Genomic DNA, 14,851 nt, shown 5'->3' on the forward strand with positions numbered 1-14,851 from the left:
ATATGTGAAAAGAAAATCACAAGCCTCCTTTGTATTGGATACCTGACAGGAATAGTGATACGCCCAGAAGAAAATGAGGAGGGACCAAACCAAAAGAGTTTTTTTTTTTTTTAAGAAACAAAAATGAACTGGGGCACCTGGGTGGCTCAGTCGGCTGGGTGTCTGCTTTTGGCTCAGGTCATGATCCCAGGGCCCTGGGATCGAGCCCTGCATCGGGCTCCTTGCTCACCGGGGAGAGGGGAGGCGTTGCTTCTCTGTCTCCCTCTGTGCTCTTTCTCCTCTCTCAAGTAAATAAATAAAATATTTTTTAAAAAGAAAAATAATGAACTTTTAAAGGGCATTTTTGTAAGAGGTTATGTGCTCTTTAAAAGAAAACACATATACGGGCATATGTATAAATTTTTTAAATAAAGACATTTGTTTTAAAATTCTCATTAGCCTCACTAAACAAACCTTTCTGAACGCTTAAGTATTCATAATGTGTGGTTTCTTGTAAATGTGCATATAGGAAATAAATACTTACAAACTGTTAGTAATACTAAAAAAAACCCGCACAAATGATTAGCATTATGGGCAATTTGTTATGGCTTTTTATTTACGATTTCAATCTGAACAATTATTTATTTGTTTGTTTGGAGAGACAGAACAGGCGCGTGGGGTGGGGGGAGAGGTAAAGAGAGAGGAAGAGAGAGAAACTTTAAGCAGGCACAACACTCAGAGCTAGCCCCACCTGAGGCTCAATCTCTCGACCCTGAGATCAGGACCTGAGCCGAAATAAAGTCCGAAGCTTAACCGACTGAGCCACCCAGGCGTCCCAATCTGAACAATAATTCAATCCATGATGTCAGTAACACTCATTAAATACCATGACGACGAGCAAAATTAAAGAATAATGTTACAACTGAGAAAGACGAACCTTAAACGATAACACTGAGAGTTAGGCTAAAAGAGTAGGGCAGTTTTTAATACGAACTCACCTCTTTCAAATGTTCTAAGTCTGGTTCTCTTTCACCCGTTCCCTCCGTAGAACTCAGACACGGAGGAAGGCTGGGGCTGAAGGCCATGAGGTCGGTCTTGGGCTGCGGCGGGCCCTCCCCGGAGCACACCCTGTGCCGCCTCTGCTGCGAGTACGACCAGCTCCCCACCGCGCTGGAGCACACCAGCGTGGGCTTCCCAGGCGCGCACGCGCCCTCCGCGGGCGGAGCCGAGCAGCGCAGCGCCGTGTACAGCAGCAGCGTGAGCACCAACAGGCTGGACACCGCGCAGATGGCGATGATCAGGTACACGTTGACATCCACCAGCGCCGTCTCGGCGCCAGCGGCGCCCGCCAGCACCCGCGACGACGCCTTGGGCGCCTGGCCGCTCTCCACCAGCGACAGCAACACAGTGGCCGTGGCCGTGAGCGCCGGCTCGCCGTGGTCCTTCACCAGCACCAGCAGGCGCTGGCGCGGCGAGTCCGCCTCGTCCAGGGTGCGCGTCGTGCTGATCTCGCCCGTGTACAGCGCCACGCGGAACGGGCTGCGCGCGCCAGCCGCCGCCGGCTGCAGCTCGTACGACAGCCACGCGTTGTAGCCAGAGTCGGCGTCCACCGCGCGCACCTTCGCCACCACGTGGCCCGCGCCCACCGACCGCGACACCAGCTCGCTCACAGCGCCGCCGCCGCCGCCGCCGCCGCCGCCGCCCGCCCCCGGCCGCCGCGGCAGCAGCGCGGGCGCGTTGTCGTTCTCGTCCAGCACGAACACCTGCAGCGTCACGTTGCTGCCCAGGGGAGGCACGCCCGCGTCGCGCGCGCTCACTTGGAACTGCAGCAGCTCCAGCTCCTCGTGGTCCAGCGGCTGCAGCGCGTACACCTTGCCGCTCTCCGCGTGCACCGACACGTAGCTCGACAGCGCACGCTCGCCCACGCGCCGCTCCACCAGCGAGTAGGACACCAGCGCGTTCTCCTGCGCGTCGGCGTCCCGCGCAGACACCGTGAAGATGTGGCAGCCGGGCGGGTTGTTCTCCTTCACGAACACCGTGTACTCGGGCTGCGCGAATGCCGGCGCGTTGTCGTTCACGTCCGCCACCTCAACGTACATGCTAGCTGTGGTGGACAGCGAAGGCGATCCCCCGTCTCGTGCTGTCACCACCAGCTCATAGTCCGCCACGCTCTCTCGGTCCAGGGCGCTGTCCAGCACCAGCGAATAGTAATTCTTGAAGGTGGACACCAGCTTGAAGGGGACATGAGGTGTTAGTGAGCAGGTCACCTGCCCGTTGGTGCCAGAGTCACGGTCGGACACGCTGATCAGGGCGATGACAGTGCCCACCTGAGCATCCTCTCTCACGGGGAGCGACAGAGAAGTGATAGTAATTTCTGGGATGTTATCATTTATATCTAGTATTTCTACCAAAACGGTACAATGACCTGCCATTGGAATATTCCCCTTGTCTATTGCCTCCACCGATATTTCATACAAATTCTTTTCTTCGAAATCTAGTTTACCTCTTGTTCTAATTTCCCCACTGTTGGGATTTATGATAAATGCATGCAACACCGCAGGCGATACAGGCTTTCTAAATGAGTAGATTATGTCTCCATTCGTACCATCATCAAGATCTGTGGCATTTAGCTTAATCACTAATGTTCCATTAAATGCGTTCTCTAACACTGTCACTTTATAAATATACTGGTCAAATTCTGGGGCATTGTCATTCACATCCAAAACTGTAATCAACAACTGAACTGTGCCGGTCAGCTCCGGTTTACCCCCATCATTGGCTGTCAATAATAAGCTATGCTCCTGAATTTGCTCTCTGTCCAGTGATTTCCTCAATACAAGTGACAACGAAGACATTTGTTCACGATTGTTTTGTGTGTCCAAAGCGAAATACTCGTTGGGATCAATTCGGTAGATCAAGGCCGAGTTTACTCCGATATCTGCATCGGATGCGCCATCTAGTGGAAACCGAGTTTCTGGGGGTCTAGATTCTGCAATGATTATTCTTTTCTTACTTTCAGGGAACACAGGCGGGTTGTCGTTAATGTCCTTCACCTCCACCTCCACGTGGAAAACCTGCAGCGGCCGGTCCACGATCACCTCCAGGTGGATGCTGCACTCCGCGCTCCGCCCGCACAGCTCTTCCCGGTCGATCCGAGAATTCACAAACAAAATGCCATTCTGCAGATTTACCTCCAGAAGGTCCCCGTGGCCTTTGGACGCCACCCGGAACAGGCGCGGCACCAGCTCCGCCAGCTCCAGCCCCAAATCCTGGGCGATGCGGCCCACGAAGGTGCCGTGTTTGGCCTCCTCCAGGACTGAGTAGTGAACCTGGCCACTCCCTGCTTTCCAGGCTGCGAGAAGCAGAAGCGACAGCAGCAGACTCTGGGCTCCTGGGCCTCCTCTCCAGGAGAACAGCATGGTACACGCAAAAGGATTCAAAGATATCTGAAGTATAAGTTATACCTTACCGCAAACTGACTCTCACGGGCTCTGGGGGAGGATTCACTAGAGGTTTCCCATTACCTGCCAAATTTTCTGCAGGAAGGAGGAAGCGAGGGCACTTTCTGGGAAATGTTCTCAGTGAAGAGCGACACCATGTGCATGAATGTGTAACTGTAAAAATGATTAGGTCTTCACATTTTCCATTGATGTAGAGGGTTTTTTGGTTTTTTGGGTTTTTTGTCATTTCGTGATTTTTTTTTTTCATTGCAAACACGTAATTGAAGATTAAATGTCTTTCTTTCCAGAAACAGTAAATCACTGTATTCTGCTCTGTATAGGATGCTAGTTGAGAATTGGTTGAATTCCATTTTTCCACAAATATATTTTTGCAAGGGTAAAACTTTCATGCAGAGTTTTTTTTTAAGATTTTATTTTTAAGGGGCGCCTGGGTGGCTCAGTCGTTAAGTGTCTGCCTTCAGCTCAGGTCATGATCTCAGGGTCCTGGGATCGAGCCCCGCATTGGGCTCCCTGCTCTGTGGGAAGCCTGCTTCTCCCTCTCCCACTCCCCTTGCTTGTGTTCCCTCTCTCGCTGTGTCTCTCTCTGTCAAATAAATAAATAAAATCTTTTTTTTAAAAATTTTTATTTTTAAGTAATCTCTACACCCAATGTGGGGCTCAAACTCACAACCGGGAGATCCGGAGTCACATGCTCTACTGAATGAGCCAACCAGGCTCTCCCATGCAGAATTTTAAAAAAGGAATATTCAATATTCACTTTTGGAAACCAGTCTCCAGTTCTGCCTAACTTTGGTGGTTTCGGTTGGGAATGTCTTTTTCCTGTAATATTTATTTAGAACTGCTCACACAACAGCTATTAACTCCAAATGGAAATATAATCAATTATAAGAATAAAACAGATGATTGTGGAAAATATTAATAAGTGATATACCAGATGTATAAATATACCATATGTGTAAATTCCCCCAAATATGCATGTGAAATGTGGATAAAATATTTGTATTTAAAGGAAGTGTCCTGCCAATGTGTGTATGAGTTTGTATGTGAGCATGTTTGTGCATAAACACAGTAATTTAGATCATTAAGATATAACAATGCTTTGAATTTTTCTTTACATAAAAGATGCCAAGAACTAGCACCTTATGTATTTGATGGAATTTAAATTAATACCAATAGGTTAAACTTCCCTCTTCTCTTCCCCATCCCTGGGAATAACTTTACTATCATTTCAATTGACTCTGATTTTCCAAACATCAACAGGTAAGCAGAGATGTTAACACATCTTTAGCAAGAAAGAAAGGAAGAGAATATTACTTTTACCTATTGCTACAACTATCTTTACCAAGCCACAAAGTTCCAGGCAAAATAGTGCTATGAAAGATATAGTACAGCTCCAATAATTATCTTGCCTGTCCTGTGCACAACTCTGCAGGAAATAATAGTTGAGTTCATTTCTGTGTCTTTGCTCATCTCTGAAAATTTGAGTAGAGTATTTGATATTCTCTTACCCCCATCCTCCTCTCCTGTTGCATTACTTTCATTAACATAACTTTACTTGTATCAGGGAACAGTTCCTTGATTATTTGTAGTTGTTCTTGTCTATCAAGCTCTGCCTTATTTCCCTTTCCACTCCACGTAACCTAGATTACAGAGTCAACTATGTGAAATATGTCAGACACTCCAAAAGCACTCACCTACTTCTATTACTCGTCTAACATTTTCTTTAGCTTCCAACACACAGCCTAACTATTCATTTTCTCTCTCTTACTTAGCTTCTCCATTTAAGGATGTTACTTAACCATGATCACTATATTCTCTACAAGTTTACTCTCACCTTTACCTTGATTTGGACTTTCAAATGAATTCCTGATTAACTCTTTCCTCCTGCATACAGAGATTCTTCCATATTTTCTTCTCAAATTCCCAACCTCATTTCCACCATTTTTTTCTCAGATAATTTACACAGAGAGATAAATAATCAGATATGAACTTGATGGCTCTCTTCTTGTATCAACATTTTTCTTTCCCTACTAAAGAAAAATGATCCCCACTTTTAAAGTCAACCCTATGCTCTTAAAATATTATTCTCTTTTCTACCGCTTCCATATTTTTCACCTTTTTTTCTGTTTTCTTTTTAAGTAGGCTCCACACCGGAACTCACAACCCTAAGATCAAGAACCTGAGATCAAGACCCAAACTGAGATGCAGTCAGATGCTTAGCCAACTGAACCATCCAGATGCCCCCATATTTTTCACCTTCATCTTCATTTTTTTAAAAAATATTTTATTTATTTATTTATTTATTTATTTATTTATTTATTTATTTATTTAACAGAGAGAGCAAGAGAGATAGAGACCAAGCACGAGCTGGGAGAGAGGCAGACGGAGAAGGAGAATCAGATTCCCCACTGAGCCAGAAGCCGGGACGCTGAACTCGATCCCAGGGCCTCGGGATCATGACCTGGGTGGAAGGCAGACGCTTAACTGACTGAGCCACCCAGACGCCCCTCATCTTCATCTTCATTCTTAATCTGCCTGTCTCATCTTCAGTATCTCCTTTTTTACTTGCTTCTTTTCCTCACACTACAAAAACACTCATGTGTCCATATATATGTATATACATATATGTTTTTTAATATATATACACACACATACATATGTGCACATATTATACACACACACATTTAAATTTGCTACTTCTTGGGGGGAAAAGCTAGTTCTGTTTATCCCTTCTCTTCACCTCAAGCTTCTAACAGTTACTTGATGTATTGCACTTTGAGTTTTATTTCAACTGTCTGTTGCATAGCCTCCTTATGATTTTAAGCCTATTATAGTGGGTTGAATGGTGACTCCCCTAAAAGATATGCCCACAGTCTTAATCCCTGGAGCCTGTGAGTATTACTTTCTGTAGCAAATGATGTGATTTAGTTTAGGGTCCGGAGAGAAGGAGTTTAGCCTGGATTACCCAGGTGGGCCTTAAAGTGTTATCACATGTATCCTTATAAAGCAAACATATGGATAAGTAGATATGCAGAAAGGGAGGCAATGTGACCAGGGAGACAGAGATTGGAGTGGTGTAGCCACAAGCCAAGAAATGCTGATAGCCATCAGAAGGTGCAAGAGACAACAGATTTTCCCTTCGAGCTTCAGAGGGTACAGCCCTGCCAACATTTGGATTTTGGACTTCTGGTCCCCAAAATTGTGGGAGAATAAAATTTTGTTATCTTAAGCCACCCAGTTTTTGGTAATTTGCTACAGCAACCCCAAGAACAAACATACCTATTCACCTAACTTCTTTACTTGGACACGTTGTTCTCATTTTTTAATCTCTCTTTTCTGATTCTATCCTTTCATAGATTTTTTTCCATAAGGAAATTACTCCCAAATCTAGATCTATAATCTCCCCTGAGTTCCAGACCTGTATTTCCAATCACAGTGGCATTCTTTTAGAATCACAAGAGTAACATTTTATTAAATGTTTCTCTCCATTTGCTAGCTGGACAAACATACACAAACTATTTCTTCAACTGTATTCTGCATCTTGGTTAATGGCAATCTCATCCTCCTAGATGACCAAACTAAAAAAGTTAGTGTCATCCTGTTATTTGTCTTTCTCTTATCATTTGTAATGAATCATTCATTATTAGGTTGCTTCTACTTTGCTAATGCCTCTTGTACATGTTTCTTTCAATCCATTTTGACTGTCATGATATGTGTCCATTACTTCATACCTAGAATATTATAAAAAATTCTTTACTAGCTTTCTTACCTTCAGAATCTCCCCTGTTCCATCTCTCAAGTACACATTCACTAGAGCAAACTCTGCTCACTTATTCATACTTATCTCTCCATCAGTAAAACCTTCCAGTTGAAAAGTTATCTATCTTTCAAGGCACTCTTTAGTAAAACATGCCTAATCTCTGGAGCCCACCCACACTTCTACCTTGTAGGGAATCACCTAGGTGGCTTATTTCAGTACTGTATATGTATTCAAAAATTGCTGATTGGGGGCGCCTGGGTGGCTCAGTCAGTTAGGTGTCTGCCTTTGGCTCAGGTCATGATCTCAGAGTCCCGGGATCGAGCCCCACATCGGGCTTCCTGCTCAGCTGGGAGTCTGCTTCTCCCCCTCCATCTGTCTCTGCCCCCACTCGTGCTTGCTCTCTTTCTCTATCAAATAAATAAATAAAATCTTTTTAAAATTATTGATTGAACATATGCTATATTCCATGTTCTAAAACTAAAAATATGTAAGACAGTAGTAGGCAAAGGCAGGAAAGTTTAATTCCTTCACTACTAGGAGGAAGGATTTAAGGCTTTATTCTCTAGTCAGAGAAGCCTCTGGGTATTTTTGTGGAAAAAAATTACAGGATATAAAATATACTAAATGCACTTTAAAAGACTCAACTGGGGGTGCCTGGGTGGCTCAGTCAGTTAAGTGTCTGACTCGGTTTCCACTCAAGTCATGATCTCATGGGTCGCAGGACTGAGCCCCCTCATTGGGTTCCGGGCTCAGAGGAGAGTCTGCTTGAGATTCTCTCCCTCTGCCCCTCCCCCCACTTGTGCACGTGCACTCTCCCTCTCTCTCAAATAAATAAATCTTTAAAAATAAATAAAAGATTCAACTGATAACAGTGTCAGAGCAGTAGTGTGCCATAATGGATTTGGGATCCTCTAAAACTGAGTTTGGGCTACTTCTCACTACCTATTTTTGTCTTAAGCTTCAGGTTTCTCATCGGCAAAGTGACTGTGATAAATACTGTACTCGCACCATAGGGCTGGGTTTTTTTTTAAGGTTTTATTTTTAAGTAATCTCTACACCCAAGGTGGGGCTCCAACTCAGGACCCTGAGATCAAGAGTCACATACTCCACCCACTGAGCCAGCTAGGAGCCCCAGGGCTGATTTGATAACTAGATGAGATGATGCAATTAAAGATCTTAACACAGGTCCTAGAAAATAACGGGATCAGTAAGTATTACTATATTTTATTGAATTCAAAAGAAGTCATTAATTCTAAGATGCACCATTACTTATGTGCTACCAGGAAAGAAAAACAGCCAACAAAATTATTATAAACCATCAATTACAAGATGCATCCTGATTCAGGTGCATATTATAACATTTTAAATATGAAATTATTATATTTCATGTAAAGAAGGATAGTACAGTAAGCAGCCAATCTCACTTAAAAGAAAGAAGGCACTCTGTGTGAACAATAACAAAATTATTCCTTAGAATTAACAACATAATTTTTATTATTGTTATAATATCTGAAGGTTATTGTGCTGAAATTAAAATGGTGATCAGGAGGATATTTTATAAGCTTATATGGAACGGTAAAGGAATCCAGTTAATGGTATCTGAAAACTATTTGTACTAATCTTGCAAATATTCTCTGATCATAAAATTAAGTTCAAACTTACACTTAAGAGTTATCAAACACCTATGCAGTTTTTACTCTTTTGTACTAATATTTTTCAAGGCTAATAATTAATATAGGAAAAAATGATAGAATAAGAAAGTTTAAAGTGTGGTGATCCAAAACCACTATTTCATCTATATATCTCACTAATACATGAAACTTCAAGTGAACTTTCAAATGAAAGTTTCAAATGAAGATGAAATACACAAAAAGTTCAAAATGACTGAGAATGATCATACCACAGAAGATGTTCCCTGGTTATAAGATAATACGAAGAAAAAAGAGAAGATGTATTTATACCCTAACAAAAAGTTAATAAAGGAAACAAATATACTTAAATTATATCAATGACTTACTTCACCGGAAGGGTTTGAACAATCTTCTCCTGACTGTGGAAGACAAGGACTGAAGGCCATGAGGTCGGTCTTGGGCGGGGGCGGGGGCGGGGGCGGGGGCGGGGGCGGGCCCTCCCCGGAGCACACCCTGTGCCGCCTCTGCTGCGAGTACGACCAGCTCCCCACCGCGCTGGAGCACACCAGCGTGGGCTTCCCAGGCGCGCACGCGCCCTCCGCGGGCGGAGCCGAGCAGCGCAGCGCCGTGTACAGCAGCAGCGTGAGCACCAACAGGCTGGACACCGCGCAGATGGCGATGATCAGGTACACGTTGACATCCACCAGCGCCGTCTCGGCGCCAGCGGCGCCCGCCAGCACCCGCGACGACGCCTTGGGCGCCTGGCCGCTCTCCACCAGCGACAGCAACACAGTGGCCGTGGCCGTGAGCGCCGGCTCGCCGTGGTCCTTCACCAGCACCAGCAGGCGCTGGCGCGGCGAGTCCGCCTCGTCCAGGGTGCGCGTCGTGCTGATCTCGCCCGTGTACAGCGCCACGCGGAACGGGCTGCGCGCGCCAGCCGCCGCCGGCTGCAGCTCGTACGACAGCCACGCGTTGTAGCCAGAGTCGGCGTCCACCGCGCGCACCTTCGCCACCACGTGGCCCGCGCCCACCGACCGCGACACCAGCTCGCTCACAGCGCCGCCGCCGCCGCCGCCGCCGCCCGCCCCCGGCCGCCGCGGCAGCAGCGCGGGCGCGTTGTCGTTCTCGTCCAGCACGAACACCTGCAGCGTCACGTTGCTGCCCAGGGGAGGCACGCCCGCGTCGCGCGCGCTCACTTGGAACTGCAGCAGCTCCAGCTCCTCGTGGTCCAGCGGCTGCAGCGCGTACACCTTGCCGCTCTCCGCGTGCACCGACACGTAGCTCGACAGCGCACGCTCGCCCACGCGCCGCTCCACCAGCGAGTAGGACACCAGCGCGTTCTCCTGCGCGTCGGCGTCCCGCGCAGACACCGTGAAGATGTGGCAGCCGGGCGGGTTGTTCTCCTTCACGAACACCGTGTACTCGGGCTGCGCGAATGCCGGCGCGTTGTCGTTCACGTCCGCCACCTCAACGTACATGCTAGCTGTGGTGGACAGCGAAGGCGATCCCCCGTCTCGTGCTGTCACCACCAGCTCATAGTCCGCCACGCTCTCTCGGTCCAGGGCGCTATCCAGCACCAGCGAATAGTAGTTCTTGAAGGTGGACACCAGCTTGAAGGGGACATGGGGTGTTAGTGAGCAGGTCACCTGCCCGTTGGCGCCGGAGTCATGGTCGGACACGCTGATCAGGGCGATGACAGTGCCCACCTGAGCATCCTCTCTCACGGGTAGCGACAGCGAAGTGATCATTACCTCAGGGGTATTGTCATTCAGATCCAGAACTTCCACTAGGACTGTACAGTGACCTGCCATGGAAGGAATCCCTTTATCAATGGCGTTAACCTGAATTTCATACTCAATATTCTCTTCAAAATCCAATTTCCCGTAAATTCTGATTTCACCTGTTTCTGGATTTATTGAAAACATGCATTTCTCACTCACTGGCAAAATCAGTCTGATTCCATAGGAAATTTCTCTATTCACCCCTTCGTCTAGATCAGAAGCGTTTAGCTGTATCACTCTTGTACCGTTTGGGACATTTTCAAACAGCACTACTTTATAGCCAGGCTTATCAAACTCCGGAGCGTTGTCATTCACATCCAGAATGCTTATTTTAATCTGAACAGATCCTGTTAGCTCGGGTTTACCGCCATCCTGGGAGGTCAGCAATATATTAAGTTCTGGAGTTTCCTCTCTATCCAATGACTTCCGTAGAACTAGTTCAGGCAATTTACTTTTATCGTTTTTCGTTATTATTTTAAGAGTAAAATACTCATTTAGACCTAACCTATAGGTCAGAAGAGAGTTGACGCCTATATCCGCATCGGAAGCGCCCTCTAGAGGAAAATGAGAATCCAGCGGCGCAGATTCAGAAATCAGTACTTTTTGTTCTTCTTCTCTGAATACTGGTGGGTTATCGTTAATGTCCTTCACCTCCACCTCCACGTGGAAAACCTGCAGCGGACTGTCCACGATCACCTCCAGGTGGATGCTGCACTCGGCGCTCCGCCCGCACAGCTCCTCCCGGTCGATCCGAGAATTCACAAACAAAATGCCATTCTGCAGATTTACCTCCAGAAGGTCCCGGCGCCCTTTGGACGCCACCCGGAACAGGCGTGGCACCAGCTCCGCCAGCTCCAGCCCCAAGTCCTGGGCGATGCGGCCCACGAAGGTGCCGTGTTTGGCCTCCTCCGGGACCGAGTAGTGGACCTGGCAGCTCCCGGATTCCCCAGCTGCAAGGAGCAGAAGCGACAGCAGCAGTCGCGAGGCTCCTGGGCCTCCTCTCCAGGAAAACACCATTGTAGTTAACAAGATCTCTGAGGTGGGGCTGTTGGATTTAAGGGATCGCTCACATGAGAATCTTTATAAGCAATCTCCCTTTCTGTAGGTATATATATAGTAAAATTTACCCAGCCTTCCGGTCAACATGGAGTCGATCTTATTCAGCCAATGGATGAACTCTGGGCGCGGAGACAAAATTTTTCCTTTTCACCTTTTGAGTGTACAGCGACATCATGTGACTGATTATGTAAGTACAAGAAAGATCCGGAGGTTCTTTTTGGTTTAGCCACTTCCCGGGACACTTAAATAAAATTTTTTGACTTTTGGATATTTTCATGAATTGTTTGTAAATGCCTATTTTTTAATGTATATGATATTAGTAACAAAGCAGTCATTTCTATTATACTTAAGTTTTTAAAATATTCTGCTTCAAAGTCCATCATAAAATAATCACTGAAATACAGAATGCCAGAATATTGCCTATCATGGAGAATAAAATAAAGAATAATATACATCACCTTCAACCTTATTTTGCTTACAATGCACACTTGTAATGACTTTTATCCTTCACAAGCACTTCATTGTAGGACTTTAGAAGAAACCCAAGAATTCCTGCACTCAGTAAAGAAAAAAAACCTAAAGTAGTTCTATTAGCTGAATATTTCATTCATATAAATTATTTTATTCATACTTCTGTTGGATATAAAAATTCATCATAAATATGGAACATGTCATTGTTTTTGGTTCCTTGATGCTCAAATGTGATGACTTTTCATACAACTGCTCTTATTCCCATAACATATTAAAATGAGGCTTGGGTACAGATCCTGTAAGGTTTCACTATAGCAGGAGGAAAGCATTTTCATGTAAAATATTGAATCAAAGCCTCCAAATTTCACCATATTCTAAAGTGGCTGTGGAGCCATAATATGAAAAAGATCTGTGAGATGTTTTGGAGCCCAGTCTCTCTGACTAAAATCAAAAGAATATGAACTTCATAATGAACTTTTGGTTTCCCTTTAAATGTTCCCTTCAGGCCAGTTAGTAGTCATTCAAAATCTGCTTCTCTTCAGAAAATCAGAATGGTGACTATGATGCAAGGGATAATCAAAGAACTTTTCATAATTTTATTAGTTAATTCAAGATCAGCTTTAAGGGAAAACAAAACACAGATAAGATCCCACAGCTAATTGTGAAAAATTTAATACAGAGCTTATAAGCTCATTAAAATTCAAGTCAAAATCTTTAAGCCAACAATTTGTCACCATTCCTTTTACATATAATGAAGGGAAGTGAGATAAGAAATCTTTATAGAACCAGGAAATAATAATCAATAATCGTTCTACAAGTAAGAGATAACTTAAGTCAACTATAAAACTGGCTCTTTTTTTTTTTTTTTTTTTAAAGATTTTATTTATTTATTCATGAGAGACAGAGAGAGAGAGAGGCAGAGGGAGAAGCAGGCTCCCAAGGAGCAGGAAGCCCGATGCGGGACTCGATCCCATGACCCTGAGATCATGACCTGAGCCGAAGGCAGACGCTTAACCATCTGAGCCACCCAGGCGCCCTATAAAACTGGCTCTTAAGTAATCAAAAAAACATTTGAATTTTGATGCTATTGGACTATTTAAATTGTCTAATATCACTACCATGCTTCTTCGTTTTCTATCTTCCATTTTCAAAAACAGTCTATGTACAATGATTGCTAAGAAACTTTATTGAAAAAGTAGTGTTATGTAGTCCTCATACACTGTTAGACATAATAAAATTACTAAAGAGATAGGAACATCTAAAATTACCTTAATACTTAAACAATTGAACTAGAAAATGGAAATTATATTGAAATTATAATTTTACACCATTGAAAGTAATCCTGAAATTAAGAATAAGTATAAAAGACACAAAATTTGTAGAAAATAGCCCATATAATTTGTAATTATCTAAAAATGTGCATCAATTACTTATGTACTGTAAAAGTAATAATTTGCAAAAATTTAATGTGTACTTAAAATATTCCAATATCTTTGTTTATTAAATTTAGATGACATTAAGTCATTCTAAGAACTTCATTTGGAGATTTATAATAATGTGTGCCCTACCTAACATTCACATTTATACATTTACAGTTTCATAAATGATACGATGGCTTAATCTTTTAAGTCAGAAATATTTTGTGTTTTAATTTGGTTGCCTATTATAGAATAAAGAAATTTTAACCCCTAAGGCTAAAGGGGAGCATAGCCACATATGAATTTCATCAAATTCTCAAAGAAATCAGTGACTCTGCCACCCTACATATAGCTAAGGATCACTGAATTAGAAGAATGACCTAAGGGTAAATGAACTTTGGTAGAATCATCTGATGTGATTATAGCACATGAAAAGAAAATTTCACAAACACTAGAGATAAAGCATTTAAAGACAGGAAATTTAAGTTGCCAGATGAGCGAAAATGATAATTTTCACTTCACTTTAATAGACTTAACATAGGGCAGACTGCCAACCAGCATATGTTGCAGATATTATAAGCCTATATGCATGTCTTCAGCAAGTTTGAAGACTTGGTTGAGTGCTTTGAATAACTTTATATGCCTAGTAAACTTTGTAAGCATAAATCTGGGAGTTCTGTTTGACTATATTGTAGATAAATCTGTACCCATTACATGCAATAAAATAAATCGACAGAACTTTTAAGTTCTATTATTTCAATGAAACCACCACACAATAATGCAAGACTGAATTTTTAACTGCAAATAATATGAAAACAGGTTTTATCTTATCAGTTGAGGCAAAACTAAAGATTATTTAATGGAAAGGAAATGTACAATCCATGTTTAACACTACAGAGAAAGTTAAATCTTTTCAGACTTAATGAAGAGAGTGTTCAATCTTTGATACAAGCCTGAAGCGAGAAAAGTCAAGAGATCTAATAATGTGAAAATATTAAAGCAAAAGGCTGTGTTAAAAGACAAAGAGGACGAAAAAATGGAAATAACCGCAGTAATTATCTATAGTAGTGAGGATTAGAGATGAAATAAGTGGTCTAGCTACATCACTGAAACTTAGAAATTATATCTAATAAAGTGCTGACAGGAGAGTCATTCTTAAAGCTTCCTTTAACATTTTCTACCAAAACATTTGGAGACATAGGACGTTTATTGGCTAAAAAACCTGATTTATCTCATTATTAAAATTGGATTTTTATCAGTTGGCATTTCACTAACAGAAATTGTTCTCTAA

General features: G+C 43.6%; 1 protein-coding gene across 5 annotated transcripts in view; it reads right to left on the minus strand.

The window, feature by feature from the left end:
* Positions 1 to 14,851, minus strand: part of LOC118555470 (protocadherin alpha-C2) — a 124,840-nt gene that overhangs the window by 98,587 nt on the left and 11,402 nt on the right. Inside the window, exon 1 of one of the 5 annotated variants that reach the window (XM_036123617.2) lies at positions 9,218 to 11,765. The exons of 3 other annotated variants lie outside the window; for them this stretch is intronic. In XM_036123617.2, coding sequence (XP_035979510.2) covers positions 9,218 to 11,629 — 2,412 coding nt within the window. In that variant the 5' untranslated portion in view covers positions 11,630 to 11,765. Of the gene's footprint in view, positions 1 to 977; positions 3,539 to 9,217; positions 11,766 to 14,851 lie in introns of those variants that run through there. One more of the 5 variants, XM_036123644.2, reaches the window with a different exon arrangement.

The sequence above is a fragment of the Halichoerus grypus genome, chromosome 2, assembly GCF_964656455.1.
Source record: "Halichoerus grypus chromosome 2, mHalGry1.hap1.1, whole genome shotgun sequence".
In the NCBI taxonomy this organism is placed as follows: domain Eukaryota; kingdom Metazoa; phylum Chordata; class Mammalia; order Carnivora; family Phocidae; genus Halichoerus; species Halichoerus grypus.